This window comes from Asterias amurensis, chromosome 4 (genome assembly GCF_032118995.1).
Source record: "Asterias amurensis chromosome 4, ASM3211899v1".
NCBI classification, from domain to species: domain Eukaryota; kingdom Metazoa; phylum Echinodermata; class Asteroidea; order Forcipulatida; family Asteriidae; genus Asterias; species Asterias amurensis.
The window spans coordinates 4,936,590-4,960,445 of NC_092651.1; the positions used below are offsets into that span (position 1 = coordinate 4,936,590).

Below are 23,856 nucleotides of genomic sequence, written 5' to 3' on the forward strand. Positions count from 1 at the left end.
CAAATGTAATTTCAAAATTTATTGAAGATAACAATGTACTTTTTGTTTTGAACAGTAATTTAAGAAATTACAGGTTAAGTTTTTTTGCAGCGATTGCTGCCCAATTTTTGTTCTGCATTTAAGGTTGACCCATGAGTAAGCCTATGAGTAGGCCATTGTAAAAGAAAGGTATATTTTACTATAACACTCTGTGCCATTAATGAGGTTGAGCGCACCCCTGGTGGATCCAGTCAGCTCGGCCTCAAACCTTCTCAATCTGAATTGACAAAACCTCCATTGGGAATCAACTACACCAACTTTGTAAATAACAACTTTGACTCTATTCCATCACTTTGTATTTGTTGATAATCTTTTCTCTCTTAATAGAACAAAGTTCAATTAAATATTCCTACAAGACATGTGGTTTGACAGGATTTTTCTCATTGGTCTCCTTTGGCAAAACTAACATAACGAATGAAAGACTTGACCATTGTTAACACCACTTACAGATACTCATAATTGAAACAAAATGGCCAGTTCTACATTGCCATAGCTCTTGTTGTCATTGTCAGTTCCACCATCAAGCGCCCCCTTTTATTTCTTAACAGTAGGATGGGTTTCAGGGGACATTCTTTGAGCAAGTTCGGGTGGCGACCATTTGTCAACCACTGGTTAATGTTCCATGGTTACCTATGCATTGAATACATCCTGGGTACCAGGCAAAATCAACCAATGGTCGACTAGTCGACTAAAGTCGACTAAAGTCGACTAAAGTCGACTATAGTGCCTCCCTCGAACTTGCTCTTTGTGACAGGACGGCTTTGAAGACGTGCTTGTCACCTGTTCCTCCTAGCCACTCACTGGCTTAGTATTTTTAAAGCTATTTTGCTTCTTTGTTTCTTTATGTATCAATTTGTATACTTATATTTTTATGCCAGTACAAAGTCTAATACAACTAAAACATTCAATTGTCATCAGTTTGTAATCAAAATGGTTTATTACATTCAGACAATACAATTTATATCAGAAAGTATTCCTACACAATTTGACTTTGAGTGAAGCAGGTCCATAATCCCAACTCCCAGGAAGCAGACAATTGCTCAATATTATTGTTTGTGTAATAAACAATTCTGCCACAATGTAAACCTTTTATACTATTAATTTCTGTACAATCGCCATTATATTCAGAAGAGATTTCCCAGTAGAAATGTTAGGGGAAAAAAAGGGTACAAAACAAACAAACCCTAGTTTTGTTTCAGATATTACATAGTTGGCAAATAACACATCAGAGGCCAATTTCATAAGCACAAAAATAGCTCGCTTATTTTTCACATGTTACTGGCAATACTTCATGCCATATACATTGCTTGTGACTGGTATTTAGCCGTTGTTTACTTACTTAGGTAATCTGATTTTACTAAGCCAGGATTTTTTTGTTTAAGCAAAATTTTGTACTTAAGCAGCTCTATGAAATTGGGCCCAGAACATGACCTGTGTCTCTGAAGGGAAATGCAAACAGAAAAAAAAGAAAGAAAAAACCCAAACCTGGTTTTGTTTTAGATTTGACATTGTATCTTCTTGAAAGATATTGGAAAATGACAAATCAAAACATGACCTTTATTACTTGAAAGAAGGTGAAATCTTGTTAGTATTTTTTACAAGTACCAGTAAGTCTTTTACAGCTGATTTGGTCTCTGAAGGAAGAAGATAAGAAATACCCCCAGAAACAAAAAAACATTGGTTTTGTTTTAGATATGTACAATGTACATTGTATCTTAACTTGAAAGATTTTGGAAAGTGACACATCAGAACATAACCTTAGTTTGGAAGAAGCTGAAATCTTGTAAACATTTTTTACACAGGCCTTTTGGAGGCCCCTCTTGTCTTTAAAGAATAACTGTACACAATCTAACAGACTTAACTTTCCCATCTCTCAACTGGCTCGTTTTTTATATTTGGCAACCTCTGTTATCTGCTTAATAAATTAGGTAAAAAGCATGCATATTTCATGACCACAGATCATATCTGCAACACTCACATTATTTCAAATCTTTTAATTGATAAAAAAAACTTTACTTTGTGAAAGATAAAGTATCACAAAACACCCTATAACTTCAGAACAAAGAGACATTCAATATATATTTGGTTTGTGGTAACACCATGTGTGTGTCTACTTGCCAGGTAGATTATGTTCTTGCTAACTTGCTATATATTCTACTACCGCGGAGTAGATTTATTAGGTTTCCGGGAGACCTCTCTACCTGGCAAGTAGATACACAAATGGTGTTACCGCAAACCAAATATATATTGATACCTCACTGTGCAATGCCTCAAATCATATAAAGAGACATTCGTTGCATCGGAGAAAAAACCCAGCCATTGACAAAAGATACACACTTTTCATTGTAATTTTTATAAAAATCAAGTTCCTTTCTTTAAGCAAAATTGATAGAGTAAACTTGTAACCTCAAGGAAACACTTTTACAAATAAACCAGAAACTAATTTCCAATAATATTTAGTTTAATGGAGTTTAAACAGCCCCTGGTATTTGCAGTGTGATTGCAAAATGAAAACAATTAAGATATTAATTAATAACAGATAAAAGTAAATGAAATGCCAGCGTCAGAACAAAAGAACAGTGTACTTAATAAGAGTGTAGGTTATGTGCGTGTATCAGCTTTAGAGTACAACATTCACATTCCTGCTTTCCGTTTAAAACAGAAACAAACTTGGAACGGGATACATTGATATTGCATACTGTAGTTGAACTTACTTAAAGACAGTGGACACTATTGGTAATTGTCAAAGACCAGTCTTCTCACTTAGTTTATCTCAACATATACATAAAATAGCCAACCTGTGAAAATTTGAGCTCAATCAGTCGTCGACGTTGTGTGATAATAATGAAAGAAAAAACACCCTTGTCACACGAAGTTGTGTGCTTTCAGATGCTTGATTTCGTGGCCTCAAATTCTAAACTTGAGGTCTTGAAATCAAATTCGTGGAAAATTACTTCTTTCTCAAAAACCACGTCACTTCAGAGGGAGCCGTTTCCCACAATGTTTTATACCATCAACCTCTCTCCATTACTCGATACCAAGTAAGGTTTTATGCTAATAATTATTTTGAGTAATTACCAATAGTGTCCACTGCCTTTAACAACGTGTTACTTTAAAGTTACTCAAAACTCACTAGATTATGAATGTTTTGGCAACCTTCACCAGAATCGAATATATATATATATTTTTGGCTGTTATCAAGACTGATTTTACTGTCATAATTTAACTGTAGTTCAGTGTTTGGGATCTGTTTGGCCTGGTTATAAGATGATGGATCTTAAAAAGCGATGGAAGTATGGACGGTTGTCAAAAATATATTTTAACGTTTGCTTGGCCAAATTTTTTTGCAGAATTGTTTTGGCAACTTTGGTACAAAAACATTCACATCATAAGATGCACAATGCAAACATTTTTGTACGTGGACGAGAGATAATGTCGGGATCCCAAATATTTCATGACAAGCTTTTGATTGTATACCGCTTATCACTGGCAGTTTTTTTTCACGTGAATCCAATAACTGCATTTATGCAACTTTCTTAAATCTGTAAAAATAGCATTTTATAATTTAAATCAAAATTTTGGGGATAAATCAGCCAATAATCTGACTTAACCTCTTATTGTTACTTCGATGTGAGAAAGAGAATACATTTTACAAAATAGTTTGACGTTTTCTTTTTGCAGACTTGTTAAGCCATACAAAATCTGTTTAGCTACATGTACATGACTCTGACAAAACAGCTAATATGAAAAGAACTGGGCCCAATTTCATGGCTCTGCTTACCGCAAGCACAGAAGCGGCGCTTACAGAAGCAGGGAATTCTGTTCTGTGCTTACAGCAAGCGTATTTCACGGGTTAGCAGCGAATTTTGGCTTCTGCGCGTGCGTACTCCAAGTTACTAGGCATTCTAAGCTTACAAGGCTAGCGCAGAAATTGGGCGCTTGCAAGTCAGCGGGGATTCGTGATAGTACGTGCATAATTCGGCGGTAAGCAGAGCCATGAAATTGGGCCCTGCATACTTGTTTCGATGTACCGGTAGTCATATTCACAAGGATGTGTATACACAGTTATTTACTGACAAAAACGATGCCACTTTTCATTATTCTACTTGTGATAATTCAGGCCAGAATTTATGTACATTACTCTGTTATAAAACACTCTTTTAAGGCACAGGACACCTTTGGTAATTGTCAAAGACCAGTCTTCTCACTTGGTGTATCTCAACATATGCATAAAGTAACAAACCTGTGAAAATTTCAGCTCAATTGGTCGCCGAAGTTGCGAGATAACAATGAAAGAAAAACCACCCTTGTCACACAGAGTTGTCTGCTTTCAGATGCTTGATTTCGAGACCTCAAGTTCTAAATCTGAGGTCTTGAAATCAAATTCGTGGAAAATTACTTCTTTTTTTGAAAAGTACTCCACTTCAGAGAGAGCCGTTTCTCACAATGTTTTATACTACCAACCTCTCCCCATTACTCGTTACCAAGTAAAGTTTTGTGCTAATAATTATTTTGAGTAATTACCAATAGTGTCCAGTGCCTTAAGGCCACGTTCGCATTAGATTTTTGGGTCTGGTTAATACTTACCGACCCAGTAAGTTATAAGTTAACAGCTGTCCACACTATGATGAAATTGTGCCTGTAAACTTACCAGGGACATCCCTTAGTTTGAAAAACTAATGTAGGTCACAGGCTACGTCACCATATTCCTGATCAGATAACGGACGCCACGTGACAATATTGTTAAATTACTGGAGTGGGTTGTTCGCATTGGACTTCTTGTCCCTGTTAAGTTAACATCGTTAAGTTAAAGGCAGTGGACACTATTGGTAATTGCTCAAAATAATTATTAACATAAACCCTTTCATAGTAACGAGTAATGGGGAGAGGTTTATGGTGTAAAACATTGTGAGAAACGACTCCCTCTAAAGTGGAGTAGTTTCTGAGAAAGAAGTAATTTTCTGTGAATTTGATTTCAAGACCTCAGATTTAGAACTTGAGGTCTCGAAATCAAGTATCTGAAAGGTGCAACTTCGACGACCAATCAAGCCCAAGTTTTCGCAGGTTTGTTATTTTATGCATATGTTGAGACACACCAAGTGAGAAGACTGGTCTTTGACAATTACTAAAGGTGTCCAGTGTCTTTCACAACGCTGTGACAGAAAATTACCATCCAGGTAAGTTACCAGCTTGGCGCTTGGACTTTGCGGAATAAGTTAACCATTTTAAGTCCAATGCGGACGAGGCTTTTGGCTAAACACCGTACTAACATCCTGTAGAAGATTCATTGAAGACCTTTAATCGTGACTGACAAATAACGCTGACAGGGCAAATACCAAGAAGACCACACCTCCAACAAGAGTAACTGCAGAAGAGAATAAGAAGGAAATCAAAGTTAGTTTTAAATGCTATCCCAGAGATAAAAACACCATCCAGTTTGGACAGGTGTAGAGTCTCTGTCTGGGAGACACATTATTTGTCGTGGGTTCGAATCCCACCCGTGTAATATACCTGGGATTTTTTTTTTCACAGAGCTTGGGTAAGTACCGAGTATACAGTGCTAACACACATCAGTGTATATGGGTAAAAACAAAATGAATATACATTATTTGTTGTAATTGGAAGACATACCTAAGCCAAAAACTATTTCCTGAAAAAGAAACAAGCCGTCGATTTCACCGAACTCTTCCTAATTTAGAATTAATCTTAGGACTTAGGACGAGTCCAGTTCCGTATCCGAAGACGTTAGGACGCATTGAACCCGTCTTAAGTTAGGACGGGTTACTCGCCTAACTCGAGATAGGATTAATCCTAGCATTGAAATCGGCTGTAGGGAGTTTAGGTAAGTGTAGTCTATAATCCAGAACTATACCCAAACTATATTATAAAACAAAGAAATGGGTAAGTACTAATTGTTTGTAATGGTCAACATGGAGGCAACGGAGGCCATGGTCTCTATTGCCCCTAGTCTTAGGGTCCTAGTCTATTCCCCAAGGTGTGCCCATTTGCCGGGGTAGACCGAGGGCAGACCATGGTTAAAGCGACCATAAGCCCTTTTCACACTGTATCTCTTATCCCCCACGAGAGCCTCGAGGAGGCCCAGGTTTTCTTTTTTACTCTACGGTTACCCAAGCGCACTTTTACCCTGTCCTGTTGCACGTTCTAAGAAAACCCAGGGCTTTATCGCTTACCCCTTCTCCAAAGCAGGGGTGGCTATTCCGCGGGGTATGACCTTTTGCTGGGGTAGACTGTGGGCAGACCATGGGTACAGCAACCATTAGCCCATTTCACACTGTATCTCTTATCCCCCACGAGAGCCTCGAGGAGGCCCAGGTTTTTTTTGGCTATTCTGCGGAGTATGCCCACTTGCTGGGGTAGACCGGGGGCAGACCAAGGGAAAGCGACCATAGTTTGAAAAGGCCGGCCGTTATTTTCCTCCAAGGGCAACCCCAGGGATTCGAGTAATGTGAAAAGGGGTAGAGTGTAAAATCTCACCAGTTCTTGCCGATATTCGTTGAGCTATCATCCTTCCACCTATTACTGCCAGTGCTGTGCATAATGCATGACCCAATATACCTCCAATTGAAACACCAAACACATCCTAAAAGGGTTAAACGGAACAATTTGAAACTCTCTGTCAATTTTTGATAACAATTGTATGCAACAAAATACACAAACTGGTGATAAAAATACCAGGCCTGATAATTCAGGCCTTCACGGAGGCAACAAAGACTGCCTCCATGCCCCTGGTCAATGCCTTGGTGCCCTTGAAATGCTACAGTAGAACCCTACAATGTCCTCATTCGGTGCCCTCAACCAAGGAGAAAATGCCTTGGTGCCCTTGCCATTTCAAAAATGAAGCATACATGGGCGGATTGCAATAAAACGGTCTTAGTCAGCCGTCTAAGACCAGTCAGTTATAGCCGGCTATCTGCCTTAGACGGTCTTAGCTTAGTCAGTCATTAAGCCTGTTGCAATAAGCCGGTCTTAGATAAGTCGGTGAAAAGTAATGAAATACGAACAAATGTCCCATAATACTTAGCACTTTGCAGGCACTGGTGGTACGGCATTGTTCTTATTGCTTTGGTTTAAATCATCGAATATCAAATCTGTGAGTTGTATCATTTTTACTTTGGGGATCATACATTTACGATACAATCACCTTGATCATCATCATAATGCCTCCCATGGGTGTAATCTATTTCTAAAATAAAATATAATCCTAGAGCTCTCTGTCTAAGCGCATCTCAAGTTAGCCGGCTATAGCGCATAGACTGGTTTAAGACCGCTTGGTGCAATCCGCCCCAGGTCTGAAATACACTTCACTGATATAAATTTGATTGTATCCGTCAACAAAAATTGCATTAATACCATTGTTCTGAAGAAAGCTGTAAAGGGATTATGAAAAGAAATATTTAGATCAGGACGAGGTACATGTAGGAAACTCAAACAGGACCTAATTTTGTAAAGCAGAAAATACTGCTTGACAAATTTGCTTGCTAAGCAAAAATTTAGTGGGGCACCAGTTACAACAATGTAAACTTATTGTATATTTGGCTGGAAACCTGTTTTTGTTTAAGCAAAACTTTTCTGTGCTTAGCACTTTATAGACTTTTAACTCGGCATACTGGCATTGAATTATTCACTATTGGTTTTAGTAATCAAGCATGTTAAGACTTAGGCCATGTCCGAAACGACGACTTCGGCTACAGCTACGTCTAGATCAGCGCGTCTACCAGTGTTGAAGAATAGGCAGACGCGCGCTATCTAGCCGTAGCTGTAGCCGAAGTCGCCGTTTCGGACACGGCCTTACATAATAAAAAGCCAGACTATGATTTTAGATATCACTTCCAGTAAACTCCGTGAATGACATAATAGCTTGTGCAAATACTCATCAAGTTGAATAACCTGCAATACCCTTTGATCATTGTGCCCTTATCAACAAAAATGTGTTAAGTTAAGGATTTATTTTTGATGAGTTGACAACTTTCCTTGAAGCTAAATTTAAATGCATCTGTGATGCCATTATACCAAACAATCACTTCAAGAAAACATTTATTAAAGACTGGAACCATCACAGGCATCTTATCCGTCACAGACAATTCATAAGACCTTTTAAAGGAGCCGTTATAATCCACCTCTATAAAGTAACTTAAAACTACGGCCATGACGGCGCAGCAAAAGTGACAAAACGCCCGTTAAAGGCAGTGGACGCTATTGGTAATTACTCCAAATATTTTTTTACATAAAAATTTACTTGGTAAAAAGCAATGGAGAGCTGTTGGTAGTTAAAAACATTGTGAGATAAACAGCTCCCTCTGAAGTAATGTAGTTTTCGAGAATGAAGTAATTTTTCATGAATTTGATTTCGAGATTTAGAATTTAGAATTTGAGGTCACGAAATCAAGCATCCGAAAGCGCACAACTTCGTGTGACATGTGTGTTTTTCCTTTCATTGTTATCTTGCAACTTCGACGACCAATTGAGCTCAACGTTTCACTGGTACCATACGTTTGATTTCATTGAAATCTATTGTATTCAGAATAACTAAGAGACCAAACAGTATTATCATTCTGTCTGTGCTTATCTTGATGCTGTAGTAATATGATCTGATGATTGGGGCAACCATTGAGAAGCATGTCTAAAAAGCCAGCCAAGTTTTCAAATTATCTAAAGTGTATTGACATAAATTACAGCAGTAGCAACCTGTGGACTACAATAGCCCCAAAGAACAATGCCTAGTTGTAATGTCTACACGGTTGGGCAAGGTCCTATCTCATACAAGGCACACATAGCCCATACACAAAGCACTTAAAATCAATGCTTGTGAAATTTTGAAAATTAAGAAAGTCGTGGCCGTGGCCGGGGATAAGAGCATCGGACTCAAGCTCTGGTGTTTTTTTTCAGCAGAGTGTGGGTTAGATAGTCGTGACACCTGTGTCCTTAAGCAAGACACTTAACCATTATTGCTGCGTCCTTCGGATGGGACGTAAAGGCGTGTTGTGTAATGAACGTAAAAGACTCTGGTGCACTTATTGTGGATTGATTGGCTGCATATTGCGCCATTAAAACAATAAATGGAGCTATTAAAGGAATAGGGGCCGATTTCACAAAGATCTAAGATTGATCATAACTGCAAACCAATCGTAGTTGCTTAGTAAAGTGTGATGTCACAATACAAATCACTATGGTGATACTGAAAATTTGTCTTGCGATGAACTTTATTGCTTTGTGAAATTGGCCCTAGGTCCCATATTTCAAACGTAGTCCCACATACCTTCCAGGAAAAACTGTATGTTAAAGCGCCAAGAGTGTCACTGAGTAACGGATATGCGGGCTATATAAGAAGCCGATATTATTATTGGATTCAATATCTTATTGTTCCCATAAAATGCATAAATTTTGTGAAATTTATGAAAGTTATTGAACACTTTTCACATGCATGTGTGTACTAGTCACGGAGCTCAGGTTTGACATAGCTGTGGCACTAGCAACAAATCTATTTACATAGGCCATGTGTTGAGCAACCTTCAATTAAGTCAAACACAACACGATTTTAATTTCGACCTGCCAATTGTTGTCAATAAAACAAAGGAAACATGTTTTGTCCCACAACATTGAAACTAAATTGAAACCCGGTAGTTTGTATTTGTACATTATACACAACCTGAAGTTTTTAAGTTTTATTAAGGTCTTCAAAAATCAACTAAATTTGAAATTTTGTTTTGGGTTAAAAATAGGAGTTAAAATGATAATGGTATAACAATCCTATTTTGGGGATAATTTGAAAGACCATCACCCTTCCATCCCTTTAACTATTTAAACACAACAAATATTGTAACATTGTTTAATGATATCAATCAAAACAAATTTTTGTCAAAGTCAATCTCTATTCCGATATCTTAATCATTTTAAATTGAAAGAGACCTTCAAGCTCGTTTAGGAATGCGAACATCAGACTTTGTGCAACAGCAGGCTCATTTAAGCATTCCAAAACAAATGTTGTACATTTTTATTTTATTTTACATTATAGACAAGTTCATTGTACTACAGGTCATCCATTCGTGTAAGTTTGCTTCAAGATGTTTGTCAAGTACAAAAAGCAAAGTTCGACAAGATTTAATCTCATTAATAGGACATTGACATTTAATGGACCATTGGTAATCAATGTTTCAGGTTATTGACTCATGTTATTTTGGCCGATGAAGGCACATTTGATTAAAGGCAGTGGACACTATTGGTAATTGTCAAAGACTAGCCTTCACAGTTGGTGTATCTCAACATAAGCATAAAATAACAAACCTGCAAAAGTTTGAGCTTAATCGGTCATCGAACTTGCGAGATAATAATGAAAGGAAAAAACACCCTTGTCACACGAAGTTGTGTGCGTTTAGATAGTTGATTTCGAGACCTCAAGTTCTAAATCTGAGGTCTCAAAATCAAATTCGTGGAAAATTACTCTTTTAGTAATTAGTCTTTCTCTAAAACTACGTCACTTCAGAGGGAGCTGTTTCTCACAATGTTTTATACCATCAACCTCTCCCCATTACTCGTCACCAAGTAAGGTTTTATGCTAATAATTATTTTGAGTAATTACCAATAGTGTCCACTGCCTTTAAGAAGCCTTTGTGCTTAAAGGCACTAAGCACTATTGGTAAATACTCCAAATAATGGTAAGCATAAAATTGTACGAGCAATGGAGAGCTGTTGATAGTATAAAACATTGTAAGAAACGGCTCCCTCTGAAGTAACATAGTTTTTGAGAAATACATCTAAGTGATTTCTCACCATAAAATATTTGAATTGAGTTCTAGACCTCAGCTGCGGTCTCTAATTCAAGCATCTGAAAGCACACAACAGTGGCAGTGTTGCAATCAAATTGTTCTAGACAAAGCTGACTTAAGCCTGGTTCATACTTCCTGCGAATGCAAAAGCGAAGCGAATTTTGATGTCACAAATTCGCAGCGAATAATTTGCATCAGTTGAAACTCCAGCAAAATATTTTGTGTGAAAACGAGGCTGAGACATCAAAATTTGCTTCGCATTCACAGGAAGTATGAACCAGGCTTTAATAATATTGAAGTATTATAAAGCACAAGTATCTACATGTACCAGACAAGGTACTCAAGGCGCTACGTATATACAAACTTTCAGAAAGATTATTGCAGTGATGAATTCTGAGACCTAATTATGTAGCACATTATAAGGGTTTACAAGGTGCTAAGGGGCATACAGCAGCCACAGCCGGGAAGACCTGGCGAACCCCTTCTCTTTTCGATAAGTGCAGTGGGTTCTCTTACATGCGTTACAAACACACGGGACCAACGGGTTTACGTCCCATCCAAAGGACGAAGCAATGATTAAGTGTCTTGCTTAAGGACACAAGTGTCACGGCTGGGGATTCAAACCCACACTCTGCTGATCAGAAACACCAGAGTTTGAATTCGGTGCTCTTAACCGCTCGGCCGCAACACTTTACAGTCTTTAGTCTTAAATAACAATTGTAACCATTAGTAAATGAACATACCTCTCTTGCTGCCAGAATGATTGTAGTTATCTGTGATCGATCTCCCCACTCCGCCAAAAACGTCAAGCTGAAAGCTTGGAGAAATATCGGTGAAAATATACCAAATATTTTGCGTTGTTTGCCTCCTCTAACGATACCCGATTCTGGGTCTTGTGTAACTGTTGCCATGGCAGCCTTTTCCATCTGGAAGAGTTAAATGATACCAAAATAAAGGAAAGAAGAAATGTAAAAAAAAAAGAAACAAGAGAGAATTGGTACAGTAAGCACAGGGAAAAAAAATTCTTCTAACAGGCCCACTGATTCCTTGCTTCTGATTTCATTACAAAGTATTTCTTTAAATGTTTTGAGGTTTCAAGATGAGCATTTTGATTTTTTTTTTTACCTGGGGCTTATTTCATGGCTCTGCTTACCATGCTTTATAAGCAAAGCATTGGCACTTGCGAAAGCAGGGAATTCCACGCTTATGTCAAGCGTTTTTCACGGGCTAGCTGGGAATTTTCGCCTGTGAGCTGCGCACTCTATGTTACTAGGCATTCTACGCTTACACAGCTGGCGCAGAAATTCAGCGCTTGCATGTAAGCAGGGAATGTTGATTGTAAGCAAAGAATCCAGCAGTAAGCAGAGCAATGAAATTGGACACTCGACTCAAACCTCGGGTACATATTCAATAATCTATTTAGTTTCTGTTTAAGTTGATTGGCTTTATCATGAGGAATGATCAATGCTCGATTTATTGCTTGTCTGTGGATGGTTATTGATGAAATATGGCCCTAGATTGAAATATGATGTATGTACATGTGTGTGCACCTGTATTAATGTGTTTAAATGCATGATGTTATGGTGTACCTGTACCATTCATGTGAATCAGTGTTGTAAAACTTGGTCTTGGCTTGGACAACTTCCACTTGCGTTTTAACTATGTTCTCAAGTCAGGACGTTTTGTTCCGTCTATACTGTAACTTTTGTAAAACACTGGTTATAAACACTGGTCATTATCAAAGGTTTATACACCCCCACGTGACGCGCTCTCCACCAAAAGGTGAAACAGTCTGAGGTATTTATGAATGTGTAACCAATTTTGTTCAGGTATGTTTCAAGATTATTTATTGATGACAGACGAGAGTGCAGGCATGTGATATCACAACAAGAAGATGATGTAGAAATATCAAATGTAAGCCATGTACACAAACCATGTAAGTAGTAACTATAATTATAACACACCTCTTGCTTGTTCTGTATTCTGGTTGGCTGAAACACGGTCAGAGCGGGCACTAGTCTTTGCAAATAGTGCCCGCGGTAACAGCGCCCTCTCTTGACTTGAACCATGAACAACAACTACAAAACTCCTTTTTCTGTTCTTATTTGACATTTAAAACCAAGCTGTGTTATAAAACACATATTGACTGGCATAATTCGGTAACTAGTGTACGTCTATTCCCCCTCGGGTCTGTGAGTGACCAGAAGATGGGCCTATGTCACTCAAAGTCCCTCGTGGGAATAGACGTATACTAGTTACCTCGCTGACAGTCAATATGAGTATACTAGTAATCAGCCATGTAATACATGTAAGTAACTAAATACACACAAGCCATGAAAGAATTAACTAATTAACTATACTTTTCATAAGCCATGTAAGTTTTTACCCCAAGGTTTCCCCGGCGCACTTTCACACTGTCCCTATTCCATGGGGTTCCAGCTGCACATTTTAAGAATACCCTACTCCAGTACAGAGGTTGCTATTCCCCGGGGGTATGCCCATTTGCCGGGGTAGATCAGGGGTAAAGCGGTCAAAGTGTGAAAGGGGTTATTCTCTTGGGTTGCCCCCGGGGAATAGAGTCTAGTGTTAACTGGGCTTTTATAAACCATTGGTATCTTCAAATATTCTCTGAATTCGCAAATCCTTCATTTGGTGTTCAGTTAAGATTTAAATGTGTAGGCCCAGTTCATACTTCATGTGAATGTGAATGCAATACGAACTTTGACGCCACAAATTCGTAGCCAATAACTCGCAAAAATCAGTTGAAATGTACTCAACTCCTACAAAACATTCGCTGCGTAAAATAGCCCGCTGACGTCAAAATTCGCGTAACATTTGTATTCTCAGGAAGTATGATGAACTGGGCTTTAGTACATGTATGTCTCCAGTTTGAAAAATTCAATCACACATGCCATCCTTCAAACAAAGAAGAAGAAGAACCTAACTTGACGTATAACAAACAGATCAAATTCTAATTTCACGAGGCTACTACTGCATATTTGCAAGCAAATACACATACTATGAAAGCACACTGGAGTCTTTGGTATACAAATCACGTCACTGTGATCCATGCTGACCACACTTTGAACTGTGCACAAGGCAGAGTAAGATAGTATAAACATTGTCTGTCAGAAAATATCTTAAGTACAAATAGATGAGATAACAGTAACATGATATGAATACATAGGGGGTTATGAAAGGGAACTACAGTGGATAATAACCCCAAATTGACCTCCTAAAAATAACTATACTCCAGCCTTGAAAAACACCCATGGCACCCACAGCAATTGCCAGGGTGCCCTTAGCCTTTTGTCACAGGCTTTCGTGGCTTGGACAGCTTCGTAGAGAGCCGCAGTCCCAAGCGCCTGGAACGAGAGACCACACACGCAAGTGGCGAAGCCACGAGGGCCTTTTCCAACTTGTTTTTGCAATTTTATTGATGAATTATTCATAGAGTATGAATAGGCATTAATGTATGCTGACCTGCTGACCCCCGTCGATTCTGATTGGTTTGGACTTTTGGGTAGCAAAAGTCGAGATTATAAAGAAACACATTAGAAACCGTAAACAAGTTGGAAAAGGCCCTCGTGGCTTCGCCACCTCGCATGTGTGGTCTCCCGTTCCAGTCGCTTGGGACCAACCGCGGCTCTACAAAGCTGTCCAGGTCACGAAGGCCTTGACAAAAGGCTAGGTTACCCTGTGCTTTTGCTGTGGTGCCCCCAGCAAGGTTCCAATACAAACTTACATATTCCCCCATAGAAGTGCCCTTTACCAGAGGGAAATTGATGTGCCCCTTCAAGAGCGAAGTTCAAGACATGCCCCCTTCTAACATGTCTAAGCTATCATTTCTGTACTCACTTTTGCTGTTCTGCAAAACTCCCTTTTTTTTTTAAACTTATTTTTTGATATATTTTTATCTGTATTTATATTCTTCTTATTCCTTTATTTAAATATTTTTTGGGGTGGGCTTTAAAGGAACACGTTGCCTTGGATCGGTCGAGTTGGTCTTTGAAAAGCGTTTGTAACCGTTTTTTTATAAAATACATATGGGTAGAAAGATGTTGTAAAAGTATAATACAATGATCCACACAAACATGCCTCGAAATTGCGTGGTTTTCCTTTTACCTCGTCGACTAACACGTCGGCCATTTATGGGGGTCAAAATTTTGACCCCCATAAATGGTCGACCATGTTAGTTCGCACAGTAGAAGGAAAACCACGCAATTTCGAGGCAAACTTGTGTGGATTATTGTATTCTACTTTTAAAACATCTTTCCAACCATATGCATTTTATAAAAAACGGTTACAAACGCTTTTGTTTTGACCAACTCGTCCGATCCAAGGCAACGTGTTCCTTTAATTGCAGCGTATATGATTTATGAGTGTATGAATTGCTCTCATTTAAAAGCGCAGAACACTGAAATGTGATTTTACATCACAAATGTTGTGTAATGTTTACAATACAATACAGCATTTCAAAGCCACTATGAATATGGACCGAGTCGCACACGAACTCTCTCTAAAGTTCAAGTATGTGTTCTGGTTTGCGAATGTGTTCTGGTTTGTTTCAATGCTTAGTCTTGGTGCACGATGTTGTTACTCATTATCAAGATCAACTATCGCGATCCTCTGCTCCACTTCTCCAAGCGCACATTACTATAGAACGATTGCGGGCGCTGTTGGAAAACTTCAAGATCACCACACCACACCACAACCTTGCTGGCGGGATCGCAGCTTACAGAAACACCCTCTATCAGTGGAATAGTCGGGGCGTGTGTAGCGTTAAGTGTATGGGGCCTATGGTATTACCTTTGAAGTTGACCAACTCAACAAGAACGTCTTGCACCAAGACTACTCAATGCTAAGATTCATGTTTCAGATTGCATGGTAATATGAATTGGGATATGATTAGGCCTAGATATGGATATGGTCAACCTCGTTCCCAGGGGTGATCGATCTCGCTGCGCCATTTTTTCCCAGCATGCCTTGCTCGATCATAACCCCTGGAAGTGTGACTTTAAAATATACAAAGATATTGGACTATTACAATTTTGATATGTTCCAGGGGCGTTAGTCGCACACGGGCTTGATGCGCTGTGTGGGAAGTTATAAACTCAGTCCGGCGGTCAGTGTTGCGTGTCAAAAATAGTGAATACGTACATCTTTATACCTACGCGTTTCGGCTTATAGAGCTTTTTGAAGACGCACAGCGTTTCATATTTTGCACGTATATGATAGCCAATCAAAGACACGGATCGGAGTTTCCCTCCCAGGGGTTAGAGACCTACGCAGAGCTAGAGGGTGATACGACGCGCTGCCCATAGTAGCGAGGTTGGGATATGGTTAATGCTTACTGCTGTGGATTGGTGGAGAACATGTAGCTACACATGCATACCTACATGTATGCGTAACAGTGAAGTTCATGTATGCACTGTAACATGTGGGATAGCTTCTTGAATGAACTGAACTGATTACATGTACATGACATGTGCATTTTTGAATTGAGATGCACTCTTTTGATTTACTCACATCAGTCTGTGAATCTGACTCAACGCTTCCATTTTCAAGTTTCTGTAAAAGCAATAAAATACTACTGTCCACAGAAAACTACAACAATCATCAAGTACCAATAACTGGTCTGTAGCTTAAGCCTCCTCCGTCGTTGAAACTGTGTACTGGTTGGACAATATTATCTGAACGTAAAATTGATTTTTGGACACGTAATGCTTTGAACATTTGTATCCTGACCACATATTTTGAGATTACAATTTATTCATTAGGAAAAGTTCATTCCTTTTTTCATTTCCGATAAATTTGAATTTTGCAAAAAGTTCATTCACTTTTTTCACTTCCCAAAAAGATTTTATTTCCCAAAACATGTAATGCTTTGTATATTTGTAACCTTATTGCATATTCTGGAATAACCAAATTTAAATTGTTGCTTTAAATGCTTTGTTCATTTGTACCCGATTGCATATTTTGACATTACAATTTTTCACTTCCCAAAACATGTACTGCTCTTGTACATTTGTAACCTTATTGCATATTCCGTTTTTCATTCCGTTTTTCATAATTTCCCAAATTTAAATTTTTGCTTTAAATGCTTAATTCATTTGTAACTGATTGCATATTTTGACATTTGCAATTTTTCTATTTCTATTAATTCCATTTTTCAAAACCATCTTCACTGTGTAGATTTCCAAGGCAGATGTACATTGGTTAAGGTTTCTCTTAAACCAAAGTGAAAAAGTTGACATGTGCACAGTGTTCTTTTTATCATAAAAAAATATACATGAATGTTTCCAAGTCTCACAGTGCATTCTCAACTATATGTGCACATGTATGTACATGTATAATAATAATAGTGGCTTCTTATATAGCGCACATATCCATGACTCATCAGTGACGCTCAAAGCGCTTTATACAGTTTTTCCTGCGAAATTTGTGGGACTACGTTTGAATTATGTGACCTACTCCTTTTGCATAGCACCATGTAATGTTTTACAAGGTGCTGTGGCACAATTTGCTGCCAATCAAACCAGGAACACCGGGTCGAACCCCTTCTCTTTTACATTCAATACACAAAACACGGGACCAATGGCTTTACGTCCCATCTGATGGACGAAGCAATGGTTAAAGGCAGTGGACACTATTGGTAATTACTCCAAATAATTTTGTGCATAAAAACTTACTTGGTAACAAGCAATGGGGAGCTGTTGATAGTATAAAACATTGTGAGAAAACGGCTCCCTCTGAAGTAACGTAGTTTTTGAGAAAGAAGTAGTTTTCCACTACTTTGATCTCGAGACCTCAGATTTAGAACTTGAGGTCCCGAAATCAAGCATCTAAAGCACACAACCTCGTGTGACAAAGGTATTTTTTCTTCCATTATTATCTCGCAACTTCGACAACCAATTGAGCTGAAATTTTCACGTTTGTTATTTTATGCATATGATGAGATACACCAAGTGAGAAGACTGGTCTTTGTCAATAACCATGTGTGTCCAGTGTCTGTGTGTCCAGTGTCTTTAAGTGTCTTGCTTATGGACACAGGTGTCATGACTGGGTCTCGAACCCACACTCTGATCAGAAACAACAGAGTTTGAATCCGGTGTTAATAACCGCTAGGCCATGACACGCCACATGCAGAGGTTCTTTTAATTTCCACATAAACTAAAATAAAGAGTATCCTTTGTGCTCGAAATACACAAATGCAAAAAAATCAGAGAAAAGGTATGAATACTGTACCTCTTCGTCTCTTCTTTTAAGATCTGCTTGAACCTCTTCCAATTCTTCTTGTCCCTCATCAGCTGACATATACCATCCCTCACGCAACATCCGAAGACCAAAGAGTGCAAATAGAAATGTTGATGCGTAGTACGTAAACCAACGGGGGATAACTGTAGTCGCATAGCCAAGAAGAGCTGCATATAAAACACATTAAATGTTATATTCATAAATACCCATGACAGTATTGGTATTCCTATTGGTGGAGAGCGTGTCACGTGGAGGTGTTTAAACGGTTGATAAAGACACAGCTAAAGCTGTTTAGACCGGCTGGCTTTGGGTGTTTGATGCGCAAGCTCATATATACAAAACCTGATGCATACAAACACTTGTAAAAACATTTTCAAAATTTACAAACTTCGCAAAAAGACAGATTGTCACAGTCTAGAAATTATTTTGCCTTTGACAGTTTTAACATTTATGAAGAATGGGATTAGAAGAGTAGTGACTCATTCTTAAATGGCCATTTAAAACCAATGGCCAAGACCATGCCAGTTTTAAACAGCCTTTTTAAGAACTCATCGCCACACTTTTATTCCCTTATTTAAGTCTTTAATTTTTATTTAATGAATGTACATTTTTCGGTGCCTGTTTTTTTTCTTTAGTCCCCTCTTCTATTAATAATCCAGCTGTCACACTCAAACAAGTTAAGCAAACTTTACAGACTTACTTATCTTACTACTCCTAAGCTTGTATTGCGAAGGCGCTGATTAAGCACACTACAGGCTGCTCCGATTACCTAACAACAAACTGTATTGCATAATTTGACACTTCACAAAGTAAAAATGACACAATGGCCTGGGAAATGTAAGAGTGATCGGCAACTTAACGCATGTTATCATTTTCTGATAACTAGTCCACTCTACACTGTGCTATGAAACCCGCTATTGGTAACCGGCTATTGGTAACCAGCGATGCGACCATGCCCAGTAGGCTGGTTCCAAATAGTCAAATAGCGTAGACCACTTAGTCAAACTATGGTAAACGATAGTCCTTGCGCAAACTTGGCCATAGATGTCGGGGTTAAACAAAAACTGAAAACTTCAAAATTTTAAAATCTGTTCTGACTTACTAGATAAGACGGTCATGACAGCCAGAGCTCCTAGCGCACCGACAAATACAGTAAGACGTGCATGCCTCATAGCCATAATAGCAGCAATAAAGAAGGTCTTGTCCCCAAGCTCACTGACAATAATCACTGATAGAGATGCAACAAATGCGTGAACGAAGCCAAGGTTGACCTGACCATCGATGGGTTCAGCCAATGGTATCTGGTTAACGTTGTGCTGTTGCTTGACTTCATCTTGCTGTTTGTCTTCTTCGATGAAAGGTTGTTGCTCTTTCTGGGAAAGAATCACAGATACAATAATGTAGACAGGCTCTTTTTATTGTCCTCATATAAGTAGTTAAATCATTCATAGTGTTAACTTTGAAGAGTGTTCCATAAAAGAACGAATCTGGGGTGTCGTGGCCGAGTGGATAAGAACACCAAACTCAAGCTGTGATGCTTCTGTTCAGCAGAGTGTGGGTTCGAATCTCGGTCGTGACACTTGTGTCCCTGAGCAAGACACTGGACTATAATTGCTTCTCTCCACCCAGGGGTAAATGGGTACCTGCGAGGGCAGAGATGGTTCTTGTGATTGGTTTAGCCAAGTAGCGCATTGCGCACAGGCTGTACACTCCCCAGGGAGCTGAGATGGTTTGAGACACCCCTCGGGCTTGAAAAGAGATATATAAAAACGATCTATTATGTAAAATAAGTACTATTTTTCTTGTAAATTATTGTCATCTGTACATACCTGTTCATCAACTGGTGCCTTCACAGCCTCATCACTATCACTAATAGCCGGTTTCTTATTCTCTGAATCATCTCCTTTCTCATTATGCTGTAGAACAAACCTCTGTACATGATGAGCTTCTCTGTGTTCAACATCACCGTGCACTTTGCAAATGAGCAGACAAAGTACAACTACCAACGTACAGGAAGTTGCTATTGCACCACTCCTAGGCATGTTCAGTGTTAATTGCATGATGGATGGATAACCCTATAAATCTCTTTACAAATTGTACCGATCACCACTTAGTTCATAAGTTTTCAAGACCTTAGAAGACCCAGTAGGTATAGTATTGCAGACCTGCTGTATAGTTTGTAGTCCCAAGATACTGTATGCGTGTCTTGTTCTCATGGGATTGGAGATTGTCTGATGACGTCTACAGTTTGATGGACCATTGCTTCAGAATATTTCTCCTCATTTGACTTTCTGAAATAAATCATTGAAAAGACAGTTGCTTGGTTAACATTAGGGATGAGTTCAGTACACAGTGTTAAGGGGGTTTGGATACGTTTTGTACAACACAAAACATAAACGTTCACAGATTTACATTTAAAGGCAGTGGACACTATTGGTAATTGTCAAAGACCAGTCTTCTCACTCAGTAACAGTATATCCCAACATAAGCATAAAATAACAAACCTGTGAAAATTTGGGCTCAATTGGTCATCAAAGTTGCGAGAAAATGATGAAAGAAAAACCACCCTTGTCGGACGAATTTGTGTGCTTTTCAGACAGGAATAAAAGACTTCTAGCTAGAAGTCTTTTATTATTTTCGTGAGAAATTACATATTTCTCAAAAACTACGTTACTTCAGAGGGAGTCATTTCCCACAATGTTTTATACTACCAACAGCTCTCCAATGCTCGTCACCAAGTCAGTTTTTAATTTAATGTTGTTTTGAGTAATTACCAAACGTGACCTTCCTTTTAAAGGGTTTTGAAATTTTTTGTATTGGACACAAAGCACAAACATCCCTAGCTTTAGTTTTAAAGGGTCTGGGTACTTTTTTTAAGACAGTTGACACAAAACACAAACGCCCACAGATCTTCATTAAAGTTACACGGTTGGAAGATAATGATGATATAGAAAAATACAACTTGTTGAGGTGCTGTAGTTTTCAAGAAATGAGTTAAACAATTTCATGGAATAATTTTCGTCTCAGTTAGGCAAAAACTATTTTAGCTTGTAAAGTTGTATAACATATTTACGCAACTCTCCTGAAAACATTGCGCTGTGACTTTTTTTTTCTTTTTTCTCCAAACATTAATGACTAATGAATCTGAAACTTCTACGGGTAAATCGCTTTATCTTTAAACCTTATAACTTTATTGAAAAAAGTATCACAATACATCTTCATTCACAGTGAGTAGGGGTTCATGTCATGGCCAAAAACTTGATCTACAAAAGGTATTAAAACCCTTCAAACTCTCCTGATCCTGTTAAATTAAATATTTACTCAAAATGTGGTTAGTTTTTCAGTTGACTTTTTATATGATAAGTAGATTATTATCTCAACTTGCAATAGGAAGATAAACATGTTGGTTGATTGTATTCTCATCAGTTGTGTGCATAGCGCATTCATTAAGCCAAATATACAATCAGTGCATTGCTTCCAAATTGATTGACCCAAATAATTTTTGACAATAATGAAACTGAGAATTGGTTCTAATTCTTGTCATTATAAGAGCAACTATAAATATGAAAGGTAAACTTGCGGGTACAACCATGTGTAAAATCTCTTTTGAGGTAGTGTTGGCTCTGAAAATAGCCGGTTTGGTCTTGGTGTTTCGAAACAGTATACTCTGCTCGTCTTCAAGATAAATGTTATGAAATGTCATTAAGCTGATTAAAGAATCAATGAACTTTGTTGTTATGCTCAGTTAGTTGCAATAACGTAACCCTCCTGCCGACGGCGGAGCCGCCCACCGTCGGCAGGAGGGTTACGTTAACGCAACTATTTTATGCTCAGTATGTTAATTTTCAATCAAGGCTCTTGAAAGAATATTTATAACAAACAACATGTTAACTTTCAATCAAGGATTCTCTGTAGATCTATAGCAAGCACAAATCTCAACCACATTATTGTGGGTATGCATGCATGCAAAATATTTCATGAAATACATACAATCTAACAAGTATAGATTAGAAAGGAAAGCCTGGTTCATATTGGATGCCTTCATATTTCCTGCGAATGTGATACAAATTTTGACGTCACAAATTCACAATAAAGAATTCACAACAGCTGAACCATGCTAAACATTCGCTGCAAAAACAAGCCATGTGACTTCAAAATTCCCTCTAGGCTTTGGTGGGCTTTACCCGCCTTTGCATTGGCATTTGCAGGAAGTGTGGACCTGGCTTTACAATATAAGAGAGAGAGAGAGATGTCATTGCGTTGTCCGTGTGTCAGTTACCACTTTAAAGTTATTCCCAAAAATGTTATTGTAGTTTTTTGCCTGTTTCTTTGTTTGAATCATCTTCTCATCAAGGGAACTCGGCAAACTCCTACAAGGGATATAAACACCAAGCTGGCAACATCCAATCTCTCGCATTGGTTTAACGTCTATGAACAGATTATGAATTACACAAATCAATGACAATATTTATTCTAGTCATTGTGAAATCAGCGGTTACTTGTTGCCCAGGCCAAGGAACAATTCTTAACCCATGCCAGCCAGCAATGGTTTATTCAGCAAACTCAGTCAGGCGGTAACTGCAACAATGCAATGGAACAAAAATGAGTGAAAAAGTGGTGGCGCCATACGGAAAGTTATCCAATTGTTGCAATAAACCTTACTGGATCTCCAAACACAAGGAATACATGAACGAAGCTTCAGCCCCCCCCCCCCCCATTTATCAGCTTATCAGGTATAATAATATGAACATATTTTGTAAACAATTTTCCGCAAAGGTACGGGCCTAACTAAGGGTGACGCGTGGACTTCGTTGCGTTCTTCTGGCTGGCTGGGGTGGCTGGGTGGCTGTCCATGACGAACCGGTCAGTGACTTACTGTTGCGCGCCGGCCGGCTGTGTGACTGTGACTTTGCCGTCCAAAAAGGTGCCACTTGCAGTCAAATGTGGAATTTGTTCTAAAGGTTTGACTACGTGAATGTAGGTCATAAATCTGTCACCTTGAAACACTTATTCTAACTAAAATATCTTACCGAGAAATTCTTTATTTAGACAGATCTTGAGGCCAATCAGTCAACTGTCGTCAGCGAAGCGGATCTCAAATTACCTTGATGAGTTGGGGTTTAGACAGGTACCCAAAATCAAACTTTCAGGAATGCTTACTGGAAGGAGTCTGGATATTTTACTCAAAACAGATCGTGATATTTTTTTCACGTTTTTTTTATGTTGAGGGCGCTATATTAAAAGTCGCAACCAAGTAACTTTTTTATTCAAATAAATGTTTTTGTCAGCATGGCGGTAGAAATCTACATGGTTTTATCGGGTCACCTAGGTCAATTTTCTCGTTTTAATAAAACAAAATTATTCCTACTATTGACGAGTTAATCGCGATGATGATTTGTTAGTGTGAAAAAAGACGCAAAACGAAACCCCTGTGTTTTATACACTGTCATTTTCGACAAAAAGGCGACACATTTTTTTCTAAACATAAAATGCAATTTTAAGCTTGACATTTCTTTTATGTAGTTTTTACGTCTGTTTTCAACTAACAGAAAAAAATACACTTGAAAAAAAGGGTTGTGTGTGCTGTGGTGTGCTCACCCCCTGCCTATCTCAGTGTGTAAACAGGCCAGCCTACTGTTTAGCACATGGTAATTTTGGCACATTTGATTTGTGACTTTGCCTCATTGTCATTCATGTAGCCAAATTCAGCAACATGTAATCATTGCAAATGTGGAATCATTTTACAGAGGAACACTTCAGCTTGCATTGGTATAAA

The 23,856-nt window shown here is 38.5% G+C and overlaps 2 protein-coding genes across 3 annotated transcripts in view; one reads left to right on the top strand and one right to left on the bottom strand.

Annotated features, from left to right (window-relative positions):
• LOC139936398 (uncharacterized) overlaps positions 1-23,856 on the top strand; it is a 135,050-nt gene that overhangs the window by 44,103 nt on the left and 67,091 nt on the right. The window lies entirely within an intron of this gene.
• LOC139936319 (putative divalent cation/proton antiporter TMEM165) lies at positions 964-23,195 on the bottom strand. Of its 2 annotated transcripts, XM_071931114.1 has the most exons (8): positions 23,111-23,195; positions 19,910-20,371; positions 19,183-19,453; positions 18,072-18,247; positions 16,353-16,394; positions 11,567-11,749; positions 6,535-6,640; positions 964-5,404 (listed from the first exon to the last, which is right to left on the bottom strand). In XM_071931114.1, exons 2-8 carry the CDS (start codon positions 20,138-20,140, stop codon positions 5,337-5,339), a joined length of 1,077 nt encoding a protein of 358 aa, XP_071787215.1. In that variant the 5' UTR covers positions 20,141-20,371; positions 23,111-23,195; the 3' UTR covers positions 964-5,336. The 2 variants fall into 2 exon arrangements, with proteins under 2 accessions (XP_071787215.1, XP_071787216.1); XM_071931115.1 differs by lacking the exon at positions 16,353-16,394.